Genomic DNA, 27,456 nt, shown 5'->3' on the forward strand with positions numbered 1-27,456 from the left:
CAAAGCAAGTCTTAAATAAACAAACAAAAAGGCCCGAATCGAAAATCATTCGCGAACACAGATACAAGATAGCGGCTGATTAAAAAGGGTTAAAACGGTTTTCTCATCGCAAATATTATTATTTAAAAGCGAAAAGTGACAAACAAAAGCACTTACACGAAATAATGAGGTCCTGCTCACCTTGGCATTAAAGTCTACGTACACTTGTGCGATGTACTGACACCCGACACTCAATATGTAGAGTATGGAACCTGTTTCGCTCAAAACCACGGACTGTTTTATGCAAAAGAACTTTTTTATAACTAAATTCAAAAAAAGAACACGTACTCTTTTATTGTAGAAAAAAGTAACACTTTTTTTGGAGGTTCAATAACAACAAAGGTCGCATATAATAATTCATAAATTTGCTTCATGCTATTGTTAGTGTACAAAATTTCGGGACACAAGACGGACAAATGGACTGTTTTGCATTGTTTTTATCACAGATTTTAATAAGACCAACAATTTACATTAATATTTTGATATAGTCAGCACTATTTTTTTACAAGAATGGTCTAGAGTTTTAAATTCTAGCCTAATCAATAACGGACAATATATTTTCACCAATTTGTTTTATGTTTAATTTATATTGTTTAAATGAAATATGATAAAAGAATAAACGTATGTTTGGTCGGTGAGAGTTGGCGCCCTCAATCTTCTTACTCCCTAATAGCTGTCACGTTGCTTTTAACCTACAGCGCTGCCCAAAAATATTGCAGTATATTTTACTATCGAAATATATTCTTCTAAATAATAACTACGACGCAGTTTAATCTGACGAAAAATGGTTCACTTTTACTTAAACTTATCGATAACAAGTCCACACCTGATATAAAAATTCTTCTTTTACGATCAAACAGCTAGGCTTCAGTAATTTAATTATATTTCAATGATTTATGCAAAATTCAACACTTATATTACTAGTATATATTATTAATATTAATAAATCGTAACTTAACATTTATTAATTACTGATTTTGTCGTGTTTAATTAATTTTGAATGTTGACACAAAAACGTTTTACAAAGTGACAATGTTGACAGTTTAAGTTTTACAATAAGTTGTACTAATAGTTATAATAGAGACTATAAGTTCTTAATAATTGGCACCAACTAAATATAACATTGATATCAATAAATGGTAATTCTTTATTTTGTGTCATATTTTCCTAAGAGCATAGGTACCGCCGCATCAGCTATATCAATGGCTCCCCAAGCTTTGACCTATACCTACATAAAACTAAGCAGGTGGCCAAAAATTCGCTCTGGCCTCCAGTAATTTTTGATATAGGGCCCCTATATGGTAAGCAACGCCACTGATATGTACACGTTAAAGTATCCCTGTCGTATTGTATATATTATGTATCTATATATGTGTCTCTATTAACTTTTACGATATGATATCACTAGTAAATCTTTAACCGGAATAAATCGGAGTCAACCGGGGTTTAGTAAGGTCCAAAGACCAAATCTCTCAAATATTAATTTTACTGTTGGCTTCAAAAGAATCATGTCCTTATGCTGGTGGTAGGATATATTTTATATCTGCCTGGATAGCGACCACCGTACACAAGGTATTAAAAACCGCCATAGTGGCCCACGTAAATGTATCGCGTTCCGAAATCAGATTGTGTATATTTGATGCCAACAGGCCGGCATAATTATGTCGACTGCCGAGGGGAAATCATCTCTCATCAGTCGAAATTCTATCCAATTACCATCAGGTACAATGGGTTCATTTTGCTATGCACGTATATAAATCTCGAAAATCAATTTTAGATTATGACGTAAATATAAGTTACTAGCTCTTGGAATACGGCGATCGTACTTCCTGCTCAATCGACATGTCGAAGTTATTTAAAGCATTCCTTAATTAATGTGTTTTTGTCCAATTACGCACAGTGACCATATTTTGACATGTGCAAATATTATTAATTCTTATCGCTACGGTTCGTAATTAATATTCGGTATTAATTAATTTCTTTATTTTTATTTATTAAGATTTGGTGGGGTCATTAACTTTCTTTAACACGAGCGCATTTTAAATTTTAAATTTAATTTTGTGGAGATCTCCGAATATAGAATCAGAAGACTTCACAGGAATCAAACTCTAGGTTATTTAAGTACGGATTTTCGTCTTCACACATTTAGTGTTTTATGTAGGTGCATCTATTATAGATGCCTGCCTCGGTGGCGTAGTTGTATTGCACGTCCGGTACAATAGCGCTCTGAGGTCCTGGGTTCGAATCCCGGGTCGGGCAAAGTGATATTTGGGTTTTTCTGCTCAGTATCAGCCCGGAGTCTGGAATTTGTGCCCGATATGGCGATAGGCTCGCCCCCTATCACATCATGGGACGGAACATACTTGGCGAAAAGTGGGTGCCCTAGTTGCGCCTCTGCATACCCCTTCGGGAATAAAATGCGTGATGTTATGTATGTTTATATATCTATCATAGATTATTCGTCTTTTTTGTTGCCTTAGTAGGTAAACGAGCGGACGGCACGCCATGGACTAAAGCAATGCGTAGAGGCACAGCCAAGCCATTGCCTACCGGAATCTTCTTAAATCAGTCGTAGCCAAAATATGATTTGTTAAAAACTTTAAAAGATTTCTGATTACTAGTACGTATATCTATTAGGTTTTGTTTAGTTTATTTCATTATACATATTATAAACTCTCCTGTAATGAAAAGAGAGCATTTTTGCATCGGCAATACCACGCCTAACTAGCTTCGTTAGCATTCATATTTCGTTTGACCTTTATGTTATCTACATGAAATCATAAGCAATCTATAAATCGATACTTTAATGAGTGCAAACACATTTGTCGCATTGCTGTTGCATATAAGTTAGTATTTTTATTCAGATTTACTACTTGCGGAACCTTGCTACATTTGTAGCAGAGCAATTATGAAATAAGTTAATTTGTTATGTGTCTAGATGTTTTTGAGGATGATTTTTATTTATTTTTTCAAGTGGAAGTAACGGGTTTTTTTCAATAAACTTATGTGTAGGTTCTTGCATGTAATTTAATGACGTATCACAAAAATGACTACATACGAACTTATCTAACGAAAAGTACTAGAACTGATCGATTCCTTCCTTACTGAATTTAGACCACGGCGGCGAATATTACCGGAGATCAGCCAAATACGCAGGAGATACTATAGTGCACAAGTGTATGCGCAATAACACAGCTGCAGTCTCTGCTTCTTCACTCTCATAGACCGGTGAGACGGCAATTCGAAATTCATGGAGAGATACCAGGCGCTTAATAAGTCTTCGGCAGGCTTAAATAATGAAAAAAACTCTAGTACTCTTTATATCCACTTGAGCTCAATGACGGGTGCAACCAACATTATTAAAAAGTTTCTTTAATCTGTTATCATTTTGACTAATTATACCTTTAACGAAATGTTCTATGTCACAAAGTGTATGCAACACCATTTATTTAATTAAATAGAGTACGTAACGCCGAGTAATAAATTTTATTCAAATCAATTCATACTTGTGTGATGAATAATAAATAAATACAGTTTATGTTTGTTCAAAATTACTAAAAAAAACTTTTGAAATACCAGCTTAATTTTAAACTTCTTACAGCTGGACACGACTCTCATTTACGAAATAGTTTTTTCATCCACACTGGGCGAGTACGCTACGTCATATTACACCAACCTTTGAAACTCTACTAGTGAAATTCTAACGATGTTGTTACTTATTATTTTTTTCATCTTCATAATACAAGTGTAGATGTGTTTAGACTTTCCCGCCCTCACGCCCGCCACTACAGCTCCTATAAAGCAGGATCAGCAGTGGCACGCATTTTATGACACCGAATGAGGATAGAAACGGCAGCTTGGCGAATCTGAAGAATTATTAATTTGTCTTTATCCCGCATCAAAATTAATCAAATAGAAAGATAGGCAGGACTTGGTAATATTATTTGTCCACTTCCAAGAAGAAGACAAAGAAGAGAGAAGTGTAGATGTGTTCCAAAGGATATTATTAATATACTTCTTATATTTATACGATGGCAGAAAAAATGCAACAAATTCAAATAATAATAGACTCCAATATACTATGGATTAAAGTTAGACTGCGTCTAGATCAAAGGATCGTTATTTTATAAACAAATCCGCGCGCTAAACCTAGTATGTTCATAAGATCGTGCCGCCCATGATCTGTTAACATCGTTACTCTAAACGACGTCGTCTTATCGACGCGATTGCCATGATTTTATCGTGTATGATAATTGATAACAACTTAATTTTATGCGTTTCTGTTGAAACCTAATGTAATTTTTACTTTCTGTTTTTATTTTATACATTGCCGTTGATATATTAAATTCATGTTATAGATTAACCATAATAAATGCTTCTTTTGCACATGTAACAAACGTAGCGTCACACTTTGTTCCCTTGTCAGGGGTAGTCAGACTTCTACCTTCTCTTGTTACGTCTCCACACCCACATTCTGCCAGTTTAGTTAGGTCTTACGTAGCGAGCCTATAGTCATTTACCACAATTCCAGAATCCAGGCTAACACTGTACAGAAAACCTATTTTTATACGACCACGGTAAAGTGATAGCCTAGTTGGTTGTGGAACGGACTGCCGAGACGAATGTCCGCAGGTTCAAATACCAAGGGCACACACCTCTGACTTTTCTCAAATCATGTGTGTATTCTTTGTGAATTTATCGTTCCCTCTAACGGCGAAGGAAAACACCGTGAGGAAACCTGCACATCTGAGAAGTTCTCTATAGGAATTTCGAAGGTGTGTGAAGTCTACCAATCCGCACTAGGCCAGCGTGGTGGACTAAGGCCTAATCCCTCTCAGTAGTAGAGGCGGATATATTATTATATTATACGGTATAGTGACCCCACTGCACCTGATGGTAAGTAGAATGGGGTCCAATAGGATGTCGACTGATAAGAGATGATTCCCTTCGGTATTCGGTACAATTATGCCGGCCTGTTGGAACCAGATATGCCCAAGCTGATCCCGGAACCCGACACACTTACGTGGGCCAGTATGGCGGGTTTTAACACCTTGCGTATGGTGGGCGTTATCCGGGCGGATAAAAAATACATCCTACCAGCAAATATAATATATAATACACCTATGTATATGAATATTCTTTTTTAGTACTTATGATTAAAAACTTTTTTATATGATCTTCATACTTTAAACCAGTATGATACATATCGGTTTATAATTTCCATTAGCAATTTCGTTATCAGTTTCTGTCGAAAAAAAAACTCTTTAACCTTTTTGTGGCATTCGATCATACTTAAATCAAGGACATACAAATCTGAGGGACAAAAAACCGACCCGATTCTTAAATGTCACGCGGGTCTTCAAATACATCTCGTATCGAGAAGTTATAAATTGTCGGTGAAGGTCGCACAATGACAACCTGTCGATTATGTACTTTAATTACTTATTGGGGTGTGGTCGGAGTGAGAACGAGTTGCGAAGAGCAAAGCGATTTTTGAAACCAGACTTTATTTTACATTCAAATGAATAACGTAAGAATTAACGATTACCTACGCTACGGCCTACGACACAAAGTCTGTTGATTTTTTTTTCTTTCATTAAGGAACTTATCGCTCCGTTCGTCTGCTTTTATTCGTGTTAAATTGCAGTTTAAGCTATGAGACTATAAATTTGGTTAGCCCAGACTTCGTATCAAATAATAGTGTTAGACGTTCCATGAATACTTTATAGATAACTTGGTACTGATCACGAAAAAATAATTCGAAAGAAAAATAGCAGTCTCTTTCTTGAGATAAACAGTACCCTTACAACATAGGTATCGCCACAGGGAGCAGGGAGAAGGGGCAGCTGCCACACTATATACCTATATATGTGCGCAAAATTTCATTCAAATTCATTCAGTTAATTACGATTCATACACCTTTACAAACTTCTGCATTTAATACCTACTTATATTGTATTTAAATGGCATATATTATTTTCAAGTAGTTTGTATTTCATCTCAACATTATAAAAGAACACGTCATAAATATTTCAACCCACCCTTAAAATCTTCATGCACCATATTCATTTCAAAGAAGGATACTTTATATTTAAAGAACCATGGTTGAGATGCAATCACAGTTTCATACAATCTTTTACAGTACAAAAATGTGGTGAGTCTGAGATTTTAAACTGTAGAGTTGTAAAACACACATATCCCGTGTGCCATGATCTCCTGGTATTAGCCTAGCTGAAAACACGTGACTATTTCACACAGTTTAAAAAATTTATATTGGAAACCCATAACAAAGGTAAATAAATCATTTTAAATTTTTCAGCTGTTGACATTCCTTTTTCTAACTACATTTGCTTCGGAATATAGTTGTTTGATTTAAATATTTATTTATCACAAAAGTCCATTGCCAACTTTTGTGGTTTGACACCAATTGAAAAGACAGAACAGTATAAATCAAAATTAAAAATAACACAGTGTGTTAGGTTTTTGAAGTTTATACATAAAATCTATATCGTTTTGTATGTAGTACATCTTGTTCGATTCATAAAAACCCAATTCATTTAATTACTAATTGAAAGTTTTTGAGATACCATTAATTCCTCTTTCCTTTGAAAACACAACATGTAGTTTTATTATTATTGCAAATGCATAGCGGATAAAACCTCCACTTTTTTTGGTATTATATCCTAATTAATCTTTTTTAAACCTGTGTCAGACGTCACGTGTATTTGCCAGACGAAGTACTAGGCGGACATAAAACGTAAGAAGTGTAACATCACAGTTTAAAACATTTAGTGCAGGATTTTTTTGTACTGGTGAGAAATGAATGGGATTGCGTTTGTAACTAAACTGTGGCAGCGTAAAGAATAGACACACATGTGCACATCCATATGACAGTAGGGAGGCGCGACGCTTTGCAGCAAGGATCAATACACACCACTGACTGCCATGTGTGAGAGAGAGAACGTTAATATGTATGTATTGTTCCATCGAAAATTGAAGTAAAGGATTTTGCATACAGAAGTAAAAATATTGATTATACCAATCATGTTCACACGTATTTTGCTAAAATGACACGTAATATAAGTTTGTATACCTAAACTCACGCTTTTATGTCCAAAACAGTAGAATGTACAAATAAAACCAGGGCATCAGCGGAGCGTCTTACATATTTCCATCCCCGATACGATAAAACCCTTTTTGACTACCAAGAATACATACATTGAAGATATCTAAATCTATAACCATATTACTTAATAGTACTCTGTTAAGTATACAAATACAATATAAAAGACGTAGTTTTTTAATGAACGCGGTATGTCCCGCTGTCTGTACCATCACACCAACCTCCTACATTACATAGCGCCTACATGCAAATGAAACTTGATTACAATGTTAATGTACGGTGCTGAGATCCAACGCCGCGCCCGCCGGCGGCACGCGGAAACACCGCATCGCGTATGGTAATGACTTTTGAACCAATTTAAAAGATGTATTATGGTATTTCAGAATTTTATTTATTGTCTATCAATGGCTGTAGAATGGTAACGAAAAAGTAAGTCGATCGGTGATATATATTGCAAGATAAATTTCCGCAACCGGTAATGACTGGGAATCTTTATGAACATCGCGTATGTCACCTTATTACGATTTATACTCATGTTGATACAATATTATTAACCTCTTATCGCAGTTAGCAGGGTACGTCATGGTGCTCCAAAAAAAAGACCTCATATCGCATATCTGATTTACACCACACAATACATCTTGAGACATAATTATTTTTTTAAAACTGCCCGAGTGACGTAATTCCCTCTGAAGAATTGAATCCTGGAGCGATTGTGTTAGAACTACCTACTATCAAGTGTTATGTTTATAGAATCAAAACCAACCATATACAGACCATTTATATTATATACGCTGCTAAAGAGACAAGAACTGAATTCCCTTGTGCGATTTATTAATTACATAAATTAAAATACGCTTTAATGTTAAGTACACAAGATTTATTGTCCATCGCTACTCTTGTGCCCATCTGGAATAGCTTCATATTCATATTCCAATTATGGAATTCGTGACTTTAAAAGGTGCTACTTTATTTTTACAAAAAATAATACATATTCGTAAAAATAATTAACATGTAATTTTACAGTAATAATACATTTTCAACATAAATCTGACCATTTTTTACAGGATGTAAAGTACAATGACCAAAAAAGGATACCATCTCTAAGTATAGATTGGTAGACGAGAGAAATTCTGTTTTTTTTAACGTTGACATACGTTTGTTAGTCTGGCAGGGCCGGCTTATACAAACACACCAGTCTTCGACAATCTCAAAGTTTGAAGTTGCAACATTTTTTTGCGCCACCAAGTTTCACACGTATTTTAAATCAGCACTTTTCTCTGTTTTGTTTATTTAAAATTTTTCGAAAAAAATGTCATTTCTATCAATTACCCTTTTAACTATCGATATGATCTTCATACTTTAAACCAGTATGATACCTGTCGGTTAATCAATTCCAATTTCATTAAAAATGTTCAATAATGGAAAAATTATAATCAAATATTTTTAGTCACTATTTTAGTCTAACACGAACACAGGAAAATATCTACGTTTAAGAATAAACAGCATAGGCTGATAAAACAGAATAGAATACTGCTCTCTTTGAAAATATATCTGGCTTGCTTATTGCAATCTATCAAGATTGGAGTCATTTGTATAGCTCTTATTCTGAAGTTTGAATAATACATACAATCACCATAGCTTTTCCATGTACTATGGGTACCTATATATCTCTTGTTCAAAATTCTTTATAACCTTACTGAAGTAAGTGTAGGTAGAAATTGATAATAAAAATACACATTATAAAAATCAGTCAAATATGAATATAAAACAATTTTACGAATAATAAAAATGTTTATTAACATAAAAAAAAAATGTTTCTGCGTTCCGATAACGATTGAGTTACCATTTCTTCAGATATTTATCTTATAATTTACAATATAAACAAACCGCCCCGTTCGACAGTTAATGCATTATACTCTCAATAAAAGAATACATAAAGTCAAGTTTCCCTCACCATTGATTAATGACTGAATGTAAACATTCCAGTAAGTAATGTTAACGTTCCGGTTAGATGAAAATTATAAAATAGATACATTTATAGATAGGGAATCTATTTGCTTAACATGTGTGTAACTAACACCTAAGATTTCGATATTTAGTCAGCGTGCCGTTAAAATATAAATTTCTCACCACACTACATGTTAATTATAATTAACACAATATAATACGAAAATTTCGACAAATTAAGATTCGTATCTACTGTATTATTATAATTATCGACAATGACATGTTGCGACGGTGTGTGTGCCTCGGAAAGCACGTAAAGCCGTTGGTCTTGCGCCTGATCTCTCTCCGGTCATGTCGGATTGCCGTCACACTGGACTATGAGAGTGAAAGAATAGAGAGTGCACCTGTGTATTGCGTATATACTTGTACACTATAATATATCCTGCGTACATAGTTGATCTCCGTTGAGATTGGCCGCCATAGCCAAAATTTGACTAGGAAGGAATCAATCAATAATTATCGACGACGAAGATAGACGCATACTTTTTATTTCCTTCTGAAAGAACATCTGTAAAAAACAGTACAAATTCATTAGAATTTTAAATCATAATGAGAACATAAGATTAGCAAGGTTCTGAGAAAACAGAACTTTCGTCAGCTGTTTCACGTCACGTGTTTTTTGCCAGACGAACTACTAGGGTAGCATAAATACACACTATACTTACTGTTCGAAAGGCCTGGTAAAAAGCACGTTACACGTTATCAAGCAAGGAGGAAAATACTTCTGTTTGACAAAAGAGAGTACCTACCGAAATGACGCCTAGACTTTGTAAAATTTAGGATGAGCGATGTCAGTTGTTATTGCAATCACGCCTATAAAATTTTGTACTTTGAATGGTACAATGTGGGTACACAAAAAAATCTTGAGTTATTGGTGCAACTACGGTAATAGTAACGCTCCACACCACCGATTGTAAGTTGTTAATTTTGCGAACAAAATAACCTAATGCCAGTAATTATTTTAAATTAAAAATAAATGCATAGCAAACGCATAGCTTTTACACATATTTAAAGGAATAAAGATACATTATGTATTTCTGCTGGTAAATTTATTTTAATATTATTAGTAACATATTAATAATTATCAACCGAAAACGTTTATATTTACCCTTATTATTAATTATTCTGCGCCGCAGAAAACATGCGCTCAGCGGAATTAAAAAAAAAACAAAAATGTTCTATTACTTTAAACCCAATTTGGTTACTTAAAATAAATTAATATATTACCATAAACAATACAAATATTAAGAAAAGAAAATAATTTTAATTTCATATGTCTCTCTCAAATTTAGTTAGTTCTCTCTGCCAAGGATTCGCCTGTACATAGAACCGCTGTCGAATACTAGGGCAACATAACTATGTGATGTAAATGATACTCAAGTTCGTCAAGTCCCAATTAACAAGCAGATCAATAAAACGACATCAGGTTTGCGAAGGCCTGTCAGTCAGGGCCTTAAGAAAATAAAACACTTAATTGTATTTCGTGACAATTTTCATAATTAATTTATGTCGCTCCGGGTGGTAATGGTAGTCACTTTCGCGTAACGTCAATGATAATAAAAGACTGGACTCTAAATGCGACGATGTAACGTATAGTCTGATTTACTCAATTTATTTGTATACAACTAAACAAGACGTGCTCATCATTCTTCCGATGGTAAACGTGAAAACTACTACAAACTGTAGGAACACATAAAAGTAGCAAAATTTTGCATGACATAAAACTCTGCTCGTCATCCCGAGACTTATATGTTTTATTTCATAATACCATAATTTACTTGGCTACAAAGTCTTTTTAACTAGATGATTAGTCCTACAACCGCACAATATAAAAAATATATAACAGATTTTCAAAAGAATAGTTAGTGGCCGTCACACTACCTTCGGTGATATATCATACTGCATACGGAAGAAAATTTGGCGACAAATACGCAGCTGGTCATAAAATAGTAAACCATTTTTGCATGTTAAAGAACATGTTGAACAGGAAGGAAGTGGAAAATCAAATAGAACCAATTAAGTAGAGGTAGTATTTTTACGGGTACAAAATATTTCGGCGTATAACCAAACAGCGCAATACAATAATGCCGTCAAAGCAGTCTGAATAAAAAACATAATTGGTTATTTAATTTGTAATAATATTGAGCCATCTCTTATGATGCGCCTTTTTCTTTAATAAAATAGTTTTGAATATTAAATTTTAATTATACATATACATAGTAAACACAGGATTGGACACCAGCCTGCAAGGTGCATTGACGAGTTAATAAAGGTTGCAGAAACAAGTTAGAGACCGCCTCTGACAGGTCCATCTGGAAATCTTTAGGAGAAGCCTATGTTCGGTAGTGGACTTTATGTTGCTGCTCATGGTGAAGATGACAATACATATACGTGTTAATCATAGGTAGGCGAACATATGTAGCCAGTCAACATATGTCAAATCATCCGCCGTCGATGCATTTTGTGACCCCTGTCCTCGGAAGCATTCCTATCTAAAGAACTTATATCCAAGCATAACTAAAAATAGTTTTTTCGCCTATCTATTGTAATGATAACATTGAAAAATACATTGAGTGACTGCATTTATTATTTTTGTTACTTCATACAAAAATGCAATAGTAATAACATTTTCAAATTTCTAACAATCATTGCATGTCTAGTGATTAGGTTTCATAAAATACTGTAATATAACAAAATACAGTTGAAATAACTTCGGAATGTTAATTGCCGCTAACGGCCTACTGTTAAGAAATTAACACGTACCAAACCACCAATATGACGATATATTCAGCTATTTCTTTTATAATAATTTAGAAATCTGTATTATTATGGTGAAACAGCTTACTCTTGCTTCCCCTATCTCCAAACTACTTTGAAGGAATTACCAAAAAATAAACACTGTTAGCAAATACCAGTACCCAAAAATGGACGGCAAAGTGTCCTTTTAGCTATAATAAAATTATTCATCTAGCTAAAGGCTAAATGAACGCCAATACATATATTTTATGAAGCAATTAAATCCATTAAGGACTTACGATACAAATAAGTTAATCGTAAGCATTCTGTTGCTGTCTCTACTTGGGAATACGGGAGAACATGTGTGATGATGTGAATGTGTGTGTGACTGCCACAGTTTGGCCGTATCTCGATTCCATTCACAAAAATCACAGCGCGAAAGTATTCTCTGCGGCGTGTTTCTAATCTGTGACGTCGAACTTCTGTCGCAGTATGTTTCCCTGGTATTTTGCTGAAACTGCACGTGACTTTTGACCTAATTCCCAGAAAGAAGTGTGTTTTTTGTTATTTTTGATCTCGTACCTCGAAAGGAACCTTTTAGTACCTCACTTTCTGTCCGTCTGTCTGTTAAGACCTTTTTTTTATAACACGTAGAGCTATCAAGTTGAAGAAGTATAAATCTGGGAACTTATGGTCTTTTTCAGCAGTGAAAAATCGAACTTTGTAAGTCAACGCGATCAAAAGATGTGACCGTTTAGTCGCATACGTTGCAATTTCACAAGGGAATTAAAACATGTAGATACTTCCCAATCAAAAGTGATTAAGTTATGTTGCAGTTATAATTCGGAAAAATTTCCAATGTCTAAATATATCTCAGCTAAGAATATTAAATTTATTACGCTGCAATTAAAAAAAAGGTTTACTTTGCAAGTTACATGTGGTAAATAATTTGTTACGATAACGTTTCTGCCAAGGTAAAATTTAAAGTGTTCTCTCTCATCTTCATATAATCGCTATTCATTATTATATCAACATGCATACACAAAAAAGCGGATTTCCCCTACAACACTAAAGTTTTAATCAGACTAACATCTCATATCTCATAATTTCAAAATCATCTAGTTACAGCACGGTAAATTATATTTACTAAAATAAAGTTAACAGTCTAAAGCTTTGACCCACGCGCTCGTTGACATTTTTTGTTGGCACCGCAAAATCTCTACCGTAGCATATTACAGTTTAGATGAGAATATAACTTTTTTCATTTTATTATTTGTAGTATGTTACACGTTTGCATGAAACGACTATAAACTGTGGTGTTAAATCTCTAGGGCCAGATGATGTCCTGGTATCATCGTTGGAAGTACACGTGACTCAATGCGGCCCAAAGGTCGGCAGTATGCACTATTCTAATTATTCTCTTACGTTTTCTAATTAAATTTGATTATTCCCTCAATAAATTGTTGATAATTGAACGTTATTATTTAAGTTAGGGAATCTTTTTTTTTATTATTAAACAAGCTAATTGTATATAGAGACACAGCACCAATGGCATGGTAATGCATAATAGTGTGTACACGATACTATTTCTATATTTAATCCCTGGGTCGAGGAAAGTAATAATTAGGTTAATTAGAACAGTTCTTTAATGGCAATCGACTGCCCCTCCTCCCTCCCTAAAAAGAAATCTAAGATAAACTGAAAAATGTCCGACTGGAAGCAGGCTCCTCTTTAAAGTAAATTTTATATTATTTTAGGTTTTTTAACATTATATAACTTCAATACAGTGACCCCATTATTATTGGGACTAGCAAATATAATGTGTGTGGGATATATATATATATATGTAGACGGTTTGAGTTGTTGTTTTGGAATGCTGCGTCCGCCCACAGCTGGGCTATTTCGAGGCAATAAGACTCCGAGGCTGGTAATCAACTATTCAATACTAATCGAAAATGAGACAAAACTTTTAATCTTGTGAGTAGCGGGTTTTGAAAAAGACCCAATAAGTAGAATTCTTTCAAGTTATAATTATCATTATTTTTTTTATAAATATTTAATACAGTACAGTATAAAATGTATACAAATTTAATCCTTGAATTACTAAAGAGTACCTCCTAAGATACCTCTACAGAGTAAATTAAGTCGTAATTTAATAATATATGTAATTTAACTAGTAGTTGTTCAGTGAAATTCGACCGTCGAATTTAATATATTACATTTTTCTGCACTCCTTTATATGAACTTTAATCATGCCAAATCTCATACTTCTCCTTGCGCGCAATGTGTTTAAAGATGCAATGTCTTCATATAATACAGATTATAACATAACATTTTTAATAGGATATAATATACTTATCATTATAAGATGTAACATCTAATCTATCACGATGATGACATGAGCTTTGAGTGATGATATTGTTTATAAGTTTACCATTGCGATTAGTTTGCTCTCTTGATCGTGGCTTTAAAAATATTCTAACATGACATAAACATTACTAATAAAACAATGCAGTTGGTAACTAAATAGTACAAACAACGCACTGTCATAATAAATTGATTTGCATTATTATTTACAGGTTGCAAATTGTCTGAATGCATAACAATATGATTATCATATCATATGAATTATTGTCTGCAACGTCTTGTAGATTCTAAACTGATTGTAAATGCATTGTAGATTCTGGCTAAAATGCTACAAATTCACACTATGTTTTCTCGTTTTAGTCAATAAAGGTCCATGGCTTTTCTTTCTTCTTTAACAATTTTCACTAACTTTTAAATATTTGCATTTTATTGTTAACAATTTTCACTACATTTTAAATATTTTATATCTACAGTTTAAAGACAAAAAATTTCATATAACATAGAAAAGTATACTCGCGATATGCCGCGCCACGCGCGCAGCCAAAGATGTTTTTAAAAATAACTTTGAATTAAAATTTCTCGCCACAGCACAATAACTTCCCTTTCTCAGTCAATACAGGAATTTCACCAAAAAATTCGATACCTCCTTCTTTGGAATTATTCGATTCCAATAAACATTCGATATTTAAATCATCCCCGCATAGAATGTTTTCCAGAAGTAATAGATGGAGCCGCCCTGCAGCGCCAGGGTCGCTGGCCACTGATATAAAAGCCGTCCGCGCTGCTGGTACGTTATCAGTCTCACATTGTTGTGGAGAGGATACACATCTCAAAATGTTCGCCAAGCTGGTAAGTACATTTGTGTTACGACTAGGGGATAGTGACATTACTCGAAAATATAAATAAAAAATTATAGTATTAAAATCGTTGTAGTTTTCCATCAAATGTTTTATTGATGATGAAAATAAGTTGTCTTTCTTAAATTTTTATTTTTCTCTCGATATTTATAAATATTCTTTGTAATACAAGACGTATAATCGAATCGTAACTTTGCTGTTAGGAAACGTACACACTGCAATAGAAAAATATTTTATAACTCTACTCGCGTGAAAAAGGTTTTCCGAGATAAATATTATCCTCCGATAAAAGTATAGCATGCGCCTATAGCACTCAGGAGTAATGTAGCCCTTATTAGAGAAAAAAAAAACAAAATCGCTTTAGTAATTACTGAGCTAAGCACGTTTAAACAAAATCTTCATCTTTATAAAATACTATTATAGATAATATTAGTAGATGAAACCAGGAATGAAAAGTTGATTGTAATTGAAAACACAAACCAAAATGTTGAGACAAGTATTTTTCAATATTTAAATATCACATTAGGTGTTTTCAACACGTATGTCTATTGTATCTAATGCATTACTATATTATTGTAAATGATATTGCTGCCTAATTTGAAAGAAGCCGCCTTAATCCTAATTAATCCCGTTTAATCAAAACTGTCACCTGTCATTATTTGACATGTACGGTGTTGCAAGCCTAATAAGTGATTCCCCAAACGAATTTAACTGTGGGCGAAGCACGCGCGACTCATGGACAGACAACGCAACAATGCGTACTCATGCATAATAATTTATATTAATTATTCATTAGATTGTAATTGATGATTGATATTCAATTAGTGATATATTTTACTTGAATATTCGTTAGAATATAACAAAAATATTTGTGTATTAAGCCGCGATAGCCTAGTTGGTTGTGGAATAGACTGCCTACACGAAAGTCCGCAGGTTGAAAACCTAAGAGTTTCTCCTCAGATTTTTCTAAAATTATGTGTGTATTCTTTATGAATTTTGGCTAACCTCAACGGTGAAGGAAAACATCGTGAGGAAACCTGCATACCTGAGAAATTCTCTAAGCATTTTGAGTGTGTCTGAAGTCTACCAGTCCGCTCTAGGTCCGCGTGGTGGACTAAGGCCTAGTCCCTCTCAGTAGTAGAGGAGATACTATTATTATTATACTAAACACCAAAATTTTATTAATAAGTTCACCATAGCATGTGTCTTTTAACAAGGCAATTTATGTAAAAATAATTTCTTGCTTTAATAGATATAATAAGTAGTTCAATACATAAAATAGGTGCTAAATTGATATGCAAATCCGCTACCAAGTCGATCTTAAAATGTAATAATTTCTTTACATGTACTTATAATTAACTTTTGCTTGTGTCTCTATAATAATTTCGTGGAAGAAAAGACTCAATGTGCTTTTTTCTCGTGTAAAAAAGTCTATACTTATTTGTGTAAATACCAAATTACATCGAAATCGATTTAGCGGTCTATATTTTAACTTTTTGTAACATATCTTCACAAACTTCTTATTTACAATATTGAGGTTTCTGGCACCACAAGAAAGATACAGGTACCTTGTATTTTTGAATTTCAAACATCATTCTCCACGTAATACGTCTCACAATATAGTCCTACAGATTATAAAGAATCGTTAATTAAAAGAATCAATAATTACGACACATAAAATTATTGTTTACCTAAAATCCACTTACAATATTTCATAGAGAAATGGTGCGGAACAGCGAGTCTTTGCAACAGAGGTTACGTACGAGGGTATAGATATGTTGATGTGGTGACGGTAAATGCGATTTATTAGCGGGTTAATTACTGAATTTTGTTAAGAAATATCTATCTGTCTACGATACTACGAAGCCAAATTTTTGAAGTAACTTCATGGTAGTAACAGTTCAAACATTACACATTGGAAGTTAACTACGAAATGGGAAAACGATGTTTTCCACTAGATCTCAATAACAAACCAATCTTGATACCTCTAAGTCAAACAAGCTTTACTTTAAAGTCTATATTTGCGATTCCAATAATAACAATTGAGACTTATTAAAATCGACCGTAAGACATTGAAGATAAAGTTGTTTATTAACCTTCTAAATATTCACTTCCAGTTCTTGATCTGCGCCGTCGCCGTGGTAGCGCTCGCCCGCGAGTACCCGGCCGGTGTGCACCCCGCCATCTGCCCCAACTACCCGTTCTGCGACGCGGAGGCGCTGGCCCGCCACACACCTGAAGGCATCCCCATCCCTGAGTGGGTTCGCAACCCCGCCATCCTGCCCCAGCCTGTGCCCCTGCCTCTCTCTCACGCCGCGTAAGTTTATTAAGATTAATTGTATTTGTAGCGCACATAATATGCTTTGCATAGGTATGCGAATGAGCCATGATATTTTTTCATGCAAATAAGATAAGGCAAGTTGCTCACTTGATGGTTAGTACTACGGTTGTCCAAGCCATTGAATTACAACGCTGAAATCTTTGTATGGCTCACTTTTGCATTCCGCATCCGAATCTATTAAATAAAGTATGGTAAATGATTATAATAACTATTATTAAATTTGATTTTGTACACCGTTTAAACAAATCCTATGTATGTTGTAGTATTTAGTCTAATATATTCTGTTTTGCAGGCCTGCTGCTCCCCGATACCCCGCCGACTTCCCCGCTGCCCTCTGCCCCAACTACCCCTACTGCTGGTGAACACAACCCTGAACTCCGCCAATATACCATCGACAATGCCTCATTTTTGATTGAAAAAGTATTTCTACATCGCCATCAACAGTAGAATTTTTCGATAGAAACAAGGCATTGCAATGTTTCCACTGCCATCTTCGTGATTTTGTATAAAATGTAAAAATATAAAAAAAATATGTAAATATTTCCCGTTCCATAAAATAAGCTGAAAGCGCTTACATGCATTTTGTAAAAATGTGTAAAAATTGTAAATAAATTGTAATTACAATTTTAACTTGTTTCTTACTTTTATCCTTCAATAGAAAATCAGTTAATTATTAAGAGTAATTTGTTAAGATATTGACTCAAGATTTCATATCCCTCTGACAAAATTAAGACACACTGTTTCTTAATTCAATCAATCCGATGAGACGACGCGGCAATACGACATGACCTAAGAGACGTCAGGCGCAGACCAACACACAAGGAAAAAATAGGACACAAAAACATACGTAATGTTCTCTACCGAAAAGGCTATGTCATTCACATAGAAATATATCTTATTTAAGGATAACTGATAACATTCCTTACCTACTATATATGAGTCAAATAATAAAATACATGACTAATATAAGGGTAGCTGCAACGTATGTTTCGCATTCGGCCTTAAACCCACAACTATCGAATTGCGTATGCTAAATGAATAACGCATCGCGTGCGCTAAGCCTATTTACCAGTTTTTACAATTTAACGCATTACACATAAAATAATTATTCAATTAAATATAACGCAATGCAGATTTCCTTAATAAAGCATTGGTAAAGAGTAAAGAGACTGGACAGCGGTAAAAAACTTTTTTAATATTTAAAGTAATATTTGGCATAACTTTTTAATTTTTTTCATAGTCTGTACCCATTAACTATGACATTAGTACTAGTACATTTAGATATATATATATATATTTTTCCTGTTGTTTAGTGCACAATTGCGTAGGTGACATTGAGTAAAGTACTCGTGTACAAAATTTCGTGTTTCAAAGCCACTGGTTTTATTTCTACGTTGTTTGTCAGTGTTTAGAATTGTAATCACTAGATCTATTTTAGACCAAAAAATTTAATGAAATTTTCCTTGATTGTCTCGTTAGCGTAGTTGTATAAGGTGCGTGATACAACACCGATTTGAGGTGTCGGCTTCGAATTCCGCGTCAGGTAAATGATATGGGTTTTTTTTCTGTGTAGTATTAACCCAGAATCCGAAATTTACACCTGATATGGTGATAACCTCGCACCGAACCAATTGATCCTACAAAAGTGGGTGCCCTGGTTGCACTTTTGCCAATCTCTTCGGAAACGAAGACACGATATATTGTGAGGGTAAACTGTAAATGGAAATTAAAATAAATACGGAGCTATATAGAGTTGCAAGAAACCTAATCTCATTGATTTATTGCGGTTTTTAATTTGTCAGTCCGCCCCGTGACCACGATGTGCTGCAAATCTTTGGAAACCTAGGGGGGAAAAAAACTCGAAAGAATCTGTTAAAAATGGTTTAGTTTCAATATTATGGCGAATATCAGTAAACTCTGTGAGCCTATACCCCAGGTAAATTATAAGTCCCTCTCACCTATGATCAATGATGGTACTTTTTTTTTTTTTAAAACTACATCTAAACGAACGTACACCCATATAAATTATACATAAACTAGCCAACATATTAGACTGCCGCACTCAGACTGGCTACTGCGAGTCAAGATCGACTATGGTGTATATTTTATAACACTCAACAGTGAAGTTCACTCAGTAAGCACTAATTAGTTTAATCAAATAGAAAGCGAGATAAAAATATTAATTTCCGTCCGACCCTATCAACGTGGTATACAAAAAATTACGCAAAGGAACATTAACCATAATTGGAGATAGAAGCTGTTTAAAATATGAAAATACAAAATACTAAATTTACTTACAAGTAACAACAGTTTATTCAAATAAACAAGACGAATAGAGTAAGTCGCTACTCACCAAGATCATAAAAGGGTGGTGAACTGCGTATATTTATGTTTGTCTGAAAAAAAAACCTTCATATTCCTTTTGGTATTCATAACTAGATTATCAAGACCCAAGAGAAACAAAAAGGCCACGGAAGCACAAGCAATATTCATATATTTTATAAAGGTTACCTTAAACATCCCACCTGCCTGTCATAGTAAATAACAATCATATCATTTACAATTAAAAATGTTGTTAACAATGGTACGTCTGTTCGACAATGCATTGTATTGTAATCACTAAAGCGGCCATGCAAGGACGTGAAACGGAACGTTAGATTCCTTAGCTGTCAAGTTGACAGGTGGGAGGAATGGTGGGATTCCGATGCGGGAAATAAAAATCATAATCGATCTAGATATGATCAATTATGTAATCCGATATTAAGGCATTTTATTGAAAAAATAAAATGTATTAAATAAATAGCCTCTATGATTTGGTCCGACGACGGTATTTGCAATCTTTCTGTTTTGTTCCTGTAATTTGATAACGCGGAATTATTATAATCATTTATGATAAGGACAATAGACAAAACACCTAAGCAGTAAATGACTAGGGGTGGAAGAAACAACGGGCATAAAGAAAACAGAATTTACAGGCTGTATAAATAATGTTAATGATGGTAACACTTTTGTTTTGTATTATACGGCTAACTTTGTAACGAGAGGTCGCGGTCTCAATTCCCTCACTCCGATAAGTACCTAATTATCCTATATCGCATATTTTTTGTTTCAAATTTGACTCTTGTAGATCCGAAAGTTACGCGTTCCTGATTTCCACGACAGAAAACTTATTCTCAAGTCAGGTCTATCTATAAAAATCGCAGGCGTTCCACCAAGGTTTTTAGGGACGCTTTTTCAATTTGTATTTCCTCATTATACGATGTGCGATCTCCGAGACGGATGGCGGTGCGTGTGTTTGACCTGCCTCATTGAAACCGTGAACATCCTTCGCTCTTTGCGAGCTTCTGAAATCTAAACAGTCGACCTTATCACTTTTTCTAGAATATATCTGGGTCCATATCACATTGGAATGCAAGTGATCCAATAAAGGCGAAATAAATGTAGCGTATTGCTCGGAGCAAAATAAAGTTATAAAATAAACCAAAAAGTTCATGACGCAGTCTTGTAATTTTCCTCCCATACTTGTAACAAGTAATTATTGTTTACCAGCTTATGAAATGTTTAATGAATTTATTATTAAGAGGTAAATAATTTCATGACATAAAATATGTCTGTTGTAACAAAAATTTAAATCAATTTGTGAATGCGATTTTTCTTACTACTTAATAAGCACATTTGTCAGTTTTTACTCTACATACAATTATTAATTTGACAACCCTTATCTAACAGTAATTTAAGATACTTAAACTACTTTAAATCTAAGACTGCAGCCTTCGTGGTTACGGGACCGACTGATCCCTCGTGACCCCCCTCGAATCCTGACTACGAAAGCTGCAAAGTCTTCGAAACGTCGGGAGAAAATTATAATATACAAATCCGCCATAAAATCCGTAAAATAGTTTTATTTTAATGTCTAACATTCGCATAAACATAAAAATCATTATACTTATTTATCAAGTATAAAAAATATAGGATATAGTAATACATTCTAAATTTGAATGTTTCTCTTTCGAAAGATGAAGTTTAGGATCATTAATTATACTACAAACAATTATTTTAAGAAGTTTCCAAACATATGTACTTGTTTAAGGGTTTTTCCGCAAAAAATACACGAACAAAGAAACCCACACGAAGCCTTGCTATTAAAGTGTTAAAATAATCATATTGTATTATGTAAATATTAAATAATTGAACGTTTAAACAGTCATTTCTCGATATCGTGTATTTTTATAAAGTGGAGACATAAAAATTAAACAAGTATAATATAAAAAGTAATTTTCTGACTGCATTCCGTTTAAGCATCATTCAATTCGACAGTTGACCTTGGAGCAATGAAATGTCGACCCTGTTTACGCGCCTTAAATTGTAACGCATTAAATGGAACCATAAAATATTAATGTTCTTTTTTTGAATAATGTTTTAACGATTTATCATTATGGTGTCAAATCGATTATCGAACGATATATAACGTCTATTTTAGACAACAGCCAGTGTCGAAAGGGGTAACTTCCTTTTAAAAAGTATAATTTCTAATTCTATTTGATCTTCAAGATATTCAAAAATAGTCATCAACTTTATGTTATTTACTCAAAAAAATCATAATAGCAATATATTGGGTAAATCTATAATGGTTATATAATGCGGAGTGCGGGGCACAGTCTATAGTCGTAAAAATGTTAAAACCCTTTGCAGATTACTATACATCTTTATCTTAAAATATTGTCCCATTCGCTGTTTCCTTTAATGGTAACCATTAAGCATTGGATCCATTTCAAGCTGATCAGCACAGGCCACTTCCTGCATCATTAAAATCCCTACGTGTTTATTTTTGACTGTTTTATTTTACCTGCATGATAGACGAGTCAATTGCTCTTGCCTTGTTTGTTAAATCTAGTTTTTTTTTCGATTAAGCAAAGGTGAGTGTCGATGCAGCCCTCATATTGTATAAAATAATTAATAAATCATAGTACGCTGTAGACTGGAGTGGTTGACATCGTTACTTGATTTCACGCATCAATAGTTTTGTCTGTGTACGTAATGTGTAATTACTGCAGGCTTTATCTACTCTGAACCCTGAAGTATTATTTTTTATCTAAAGCGTAAGGAGCAAAAGGATGTAGAGCATAGTTTGGAAATCGCAAGTAAGCTTTTCCGCGATATTAAATTTTATATTATGGCCTTGTAGACATATTCGCTAATTACTGGCACGTGCCACGTTGTTCGCATCAGTACGTACCGACATTCTTAATTAATAATGTAAACATAAGTACTGAATTATACAATTTACAATTGTTAACATGTTTTTTAATCACACATACAAATGGGTAATTAAAATAATTCATAATACATTTCTTTATTAATTAACCATGCAACACAAAAGATACAGTAGCTTCTCGCCCCTGTCCTAAAACTGGATGAACCTTATTAACTTTTCTAGTTTTTAATTCTTTCCCCCTTTTGATGTTGGCGCCCATGATCTGTATGGTGTATTGTTCTTCTAGAAGCTTCTTGAACGTAGCAACTATTTGGTCAGTGGTGGCGTATTCAGATAGGTTATCAAGTTTGACGGCAATGGCGGTGCAGCTCTCGGGAGTCATCTGTTAATAAGACGAGTCAGTCATTGGCCTTAACAGACCAGGCTTCTAAACAGAGGTAACCCTCTATTTAGAAGATTTAAATAGCGTAAACTATTGTAAACCTCCAATCAAAGACACTTTCTCATGACATCAGTGGGGCACTGTTTTAGCTGGGAAGCCAATTAGGTAGCACAGGTACTCGTGGTACATTAACATAATAAGAAAAATGTAATTGCTTGTAAATCCATTTCAGTACAATTAAAACCCGCTCAGTTTTATTTGGCCTTCAAACTCAAAACTGCACTATACATGGCCTATCTAGTAAACACTGCAAAATACATTACAACATGCACTGTAAGGAAGCAATTGATTTTCGTAACTGCCGATTAAACGAAATTTACTCGCGTTAACTGACATAAAAATAAGTGTCAATATTGTTTGCCCACTCGTATTATTGCACCCAAAGATTTTACTTGCATTTTATTATCGGTTTAAATATTTACAACTTATTTCGATCAAATTGTTATTACTTTTTGTATAGCACTCTTTGTCTTGAGTGACCTTTGTGATTATTGGATTTACCGCGGGTGGGCGATCTGTTGAGAACATTTAAACACCTTTCCCAGTGATATGTTGTCTCGAAGATAAAAATTTTCGAGTTTTTATAAATAAAGTGGGAAATAAATAATGACTAGATACGATCAGCCCTAAATGAATAATATACGCTAACAGGTCCCTTATTATTTTGTAATTTATTTTTTTATTAATTTTACATTTAGCCTATATGTGTCTATACATTTATTTCAGGCTAACTGTACTATCAAGTAACACATTTAATGGCATACCAAATACAGTCGAATCCGTTTATAATGACATCGAAAGGAATTGACAAACACGTCATAATAAGCGGACGTCATACAAAGCGTTTTGTGAAAAAAATACATTTTTATGTAAATAGTATGCATGTATTTAAGTACTTTAATAAAGAAACATAGTAACTTATAAAATAAAAATTGCACGTAATAAGTACATACCTATGTATGTATGTATGTACATAAAAGTTGTATTTTTTAATGTAAGTAATCTGTAATTTTTGTCTGCTTTTGTTTTTTTATTTTATTGTAAAAACAGTCTCTAATACTATTGTGTATAGAAGACATCGCTATGTCAATTACTCACTGAGATTGAAAACAAAAACGAGCCACGTGCCGAACGTCGTCGGGAATCAAGGAACATTACTGAAGGCGTAAAGAATCATGTCGGTCATTATAACCGGACATAATTTATTAAAAGGGGTCACAATAAGCGACATGTCACTGTAAGGGAAGTCATTATATACGACTTTTTTTATAAAGAATCTTATATGAAAACCAAACTTCGTAGTGTAATTACGTCATAATAAGAGGTTGGTCAATATAGGCAGAGTCATAATAAACGGATTATACTGTATATCTTTAAAAATATAATCCAGCTTAAATTTTATACCCACCATATCTTACACGAAAAGTCATAAAGATTTATACATAAAAATAATAAACTTTTAGATTTTACATTATCAAGTAACAACCAAATAAGTATATCCTCGGCACACGTTCTATTATTTCGCCGCACTAAAAAATAACCAGTGTGCTTAGGTTTACAATTTATTACATTATTATATTGATATCAATAATAAAAAAAGTACCTTATGTAAAGTGGGTTTCAGATCTTTAAAATATTCTTCTAAAGGTGTTTGATTGACATTCCTTGCCATAAGCCAGCTATAGTTGGACCGGTTCGCTCTGGATTCATGCAATCTTGACTCCCGTATCAAAGATTCTGCCTAATACGGGGAAATGAACAATTCACATTATAAATAAATACCTACATTGATACGCTAAACGGGAAGATAAACAAGTGAGTATAACAGCAAAAAAAATTTTAAAAATGTTTTTTTTTAGTATCAGACCCTGCAGTCACCGAAGGAAACCCGCGAATTGGATACTGGAATCTCCCGGCATAGCGACTGCAGGGTCCTGGAGGAGAGTTGAGAGGGGATAGCTGGGAAGGAAGTGTGGGAGAAGGATAAGGAAACCTCTTAGGATGAGAGGAGGGGAGAAGGCTGAGAACTGTTCGCGAGGCCTTATAGACCTCAACGTGAATTAACAACCGTGAGGTACACACTTAACTGTGTGCCTAGGGCCGCGACAAATGTCCCCCTGTGCATGGACGTGCATTCGGTGTGGAGACCGAGGACACAAGAATTGCCTCATGAGGGTTTATAAAATGTTGATATTTTATTTAATAACTAGCTTTTGCCTGCATCTTCGCCCGCGTAAACAAGTTTTCTAAGATAAATATTTTCCCGGGATAAAAAGTGGCCATAGCACTCAGGAGTAATGTAATTTCCTATTAGTGAAAAAATTATCAAAATGGGTTTAAAAGATCCTGAGATTAGCGCATTCAAACAAACAAACAATTCATCTTTATATATTAGTAAAGATTTATAGTCACGGTCGTAAATCAAAATAAAGATTATAACGTGTTCTTTTATTACAGTAGGTTTTTGATAAGTTCATTTAACAGCACTATTATTGGTATATTTGATTAATTCATCACTGCAGTAATATGATGTAGGTACTTCATCTGTGTAAATAATGTTTGAAGGGGAATTGGGGCATGTATCCAAGTTGATAACTGAAGCTCACAATGGATTGGGTCTCATTAAATAGTTACAAGAAATAGACAAGCAAGAAAGAAATGGACGGACGATTTGAATAAACCAGACTGGAAGGAAATAACGACTGACCGCAAGAATGAAGGAAATGGGAAGGCCTTTGCCCACCAGTAGGACATTATATGACGCTTCAAATAAAAGAAATACTCCCAAAATAATAAATGCTTGTCTTTGGCATCAAACCCAAGTATTCAGTCAAAGTGCCCTTTTGCAATACTATCAATAAGAATATTTATTTTCAATAAATTTATGTTGCTGTATCATCAGATAAATAAATAGATACTACGTAAATAAATTATTCATACGGCAAAAAATCTATTTGTGGCCTTAAATATAATTTTGTTAAGAGTGTAGACTATTAGCATTATTTGTTAATTTTACTTACATAATGCATTAAATCTGAAGGTGTGAAACTAACATCGGCGCCCGCCATTTCTCCGCAGTTCAATCGTTAAAGGAATTATAAAAATACGTCTTGCACTTCCATTTGATGAAACAAAATATTGCAATCAGCGTTTGACAGTGTATTTATTACGGAATTACTAAATATATACTGTGGTTATGTCTGTGAAATAAATTATATTTTCGCTTCTTCTGGTGACATTGTATTCCCGACATTATAACGCTGAGAAATAAAGCAATTCTTTAGTAATTTTTTAAGTAACACTATATTATCAGAATCAGATAAACTAGTACCGGCGATAATTTTAAACCTTACCTTTATAAAGTTAAGAAGTGATCAGTTTAATGAAGTAAGTTACTAATAGTGTCAGTTATCATATTCATAGTTTTTTTTTTTTGTGGAACTGCCGTGGTAATTGCCGGGAGTACCCTGCTAACGGTGTACAAGCGATCCCACGGCTTAGCAACCACGGCAGCCGCATGATGCGTTAGTGGGCCCTACCGCTATCACTGGAGGCTCGGTAGCCTCCAGCTAGACGGCCTAAGGGCCCGGGAGGAAGAAGGGAGGGGATAGAAGGAAGGAAGAGAAGAGGAAGGAATAGGAGTTCTTAGGATGGTTGGAAAGAAGGGAAGGGAAATGTTCACGAACCCTTAGACAGACCTTAATGTGAATTTAGCAACCAAGAGGCATACGCACGAGCTGTGCGCCTAAGGTCGCGGCAAATGTGCCCCCATGCATGGGCGTGCATTTGGTGTGGAGACCAAGCGCACAAGAATTGCCTCGGGGGGGCATATTCGTAGTTGAGACATTGAATAAAGCACATGTCGACTTTGATCCTGAGCCTGAAGTTTCATATTTTATTCCAATGCCAGGTACCTACGTGGTCTTACTCAGTTTAGAAGATAATATACCTACCTAATGTGACAATAATTTCATCATCATGCCGTAGGTGACTGTACCTAAGTGACAGAAATACTTCAGCAAAGATTATTGCTTTAAGCATCTGTACTTTCCCCGTCCCGCGTAACGAAAATATATTTATTGTCAGGAAAAAAAATAAACGAACACACAATCTGATATTGTGCTTTATAGAATGCGATTGTATATTAAATGAGACTTTATTATCATCTGATAACCAACGTTTAATATTAAACCAGAAGTTGATTTTATCTTCATGTCAAGCGAAATGGCAGATAATATTTTTTAATTAACCCTATTTATTACAATACTTTTTCTCTTTTTGCTATTGCAAATGTACTTAAGGCTACTATATCGGTACCTATACTAA

The 27,456-nt window shown here is 34.2% G+C and overlaps 2 protein-coding genes across 2 annotated transcripts; one reads left to right on the forward strand and one right to left on the reverse strand.

The window, feature by feature from the left end:
* Positions 1–14,965: 14,965 nt before the first annotated feature.
* On the forward strand, positions 14,966–18,103 carry LOC115441666 (cuticle protein 1). Its single transcript, XM_030166537.2, has 3 exons — positions 14,966–15,124; positions 17,250–17,449; positions 17,766–18,103. The coding sequence occupies exons 1-3, from the start codon at positions 14,981–14,983 to the stop codon at positions 17,833–17,835; spliced, it is 414 nt and encodes a 137-aa protein (XP_030022397.2). The 5' UTR covers positions 14,966–14,980; the 3' UTR covers positions 17,836–18,103.
* A 4,652-nt stretch (positions 18,104–22,755) lies between these two features.
* On the reverse strand, positions 22,756–26,288 carry LOC115441630. Its single transcript, XM_030166490.2, has 3 exons — positions 26,151–26,288; positions 24,734–24,871; positions 22,756–23,070 (listed from the first exon to the last, which is right to left on the reverse strand). Exons 1-3 carry the CDS (start codon positions 26,196–26,198, stop codon positions 22,834–22,836), a joined length of 423 nt encoding a protein of 140 aa, XP_030022350.2. The 5' UTR covers positions 26,199–26,288; the 3' UTR covers positions 22,756–22,833.
* Positions 26,289–27,456: the final 1,168 nt, after the last annotated feature.

This window comes from Manduca sexta, chromosome 18 (genome assembly GCF_014839805.1).
Source record: "Manduca sexta isolate Smith_Timp_Sample1 chromosome 18, JHU_Msex_v1.0, whole genome shotgun sequence".
Taxonomy (NCBI): Eukaryota; Metazoa; Arthropoda; class Insecta; order Lepidoptera; family Sphingidae; genus Manduca; species Manduca sexta.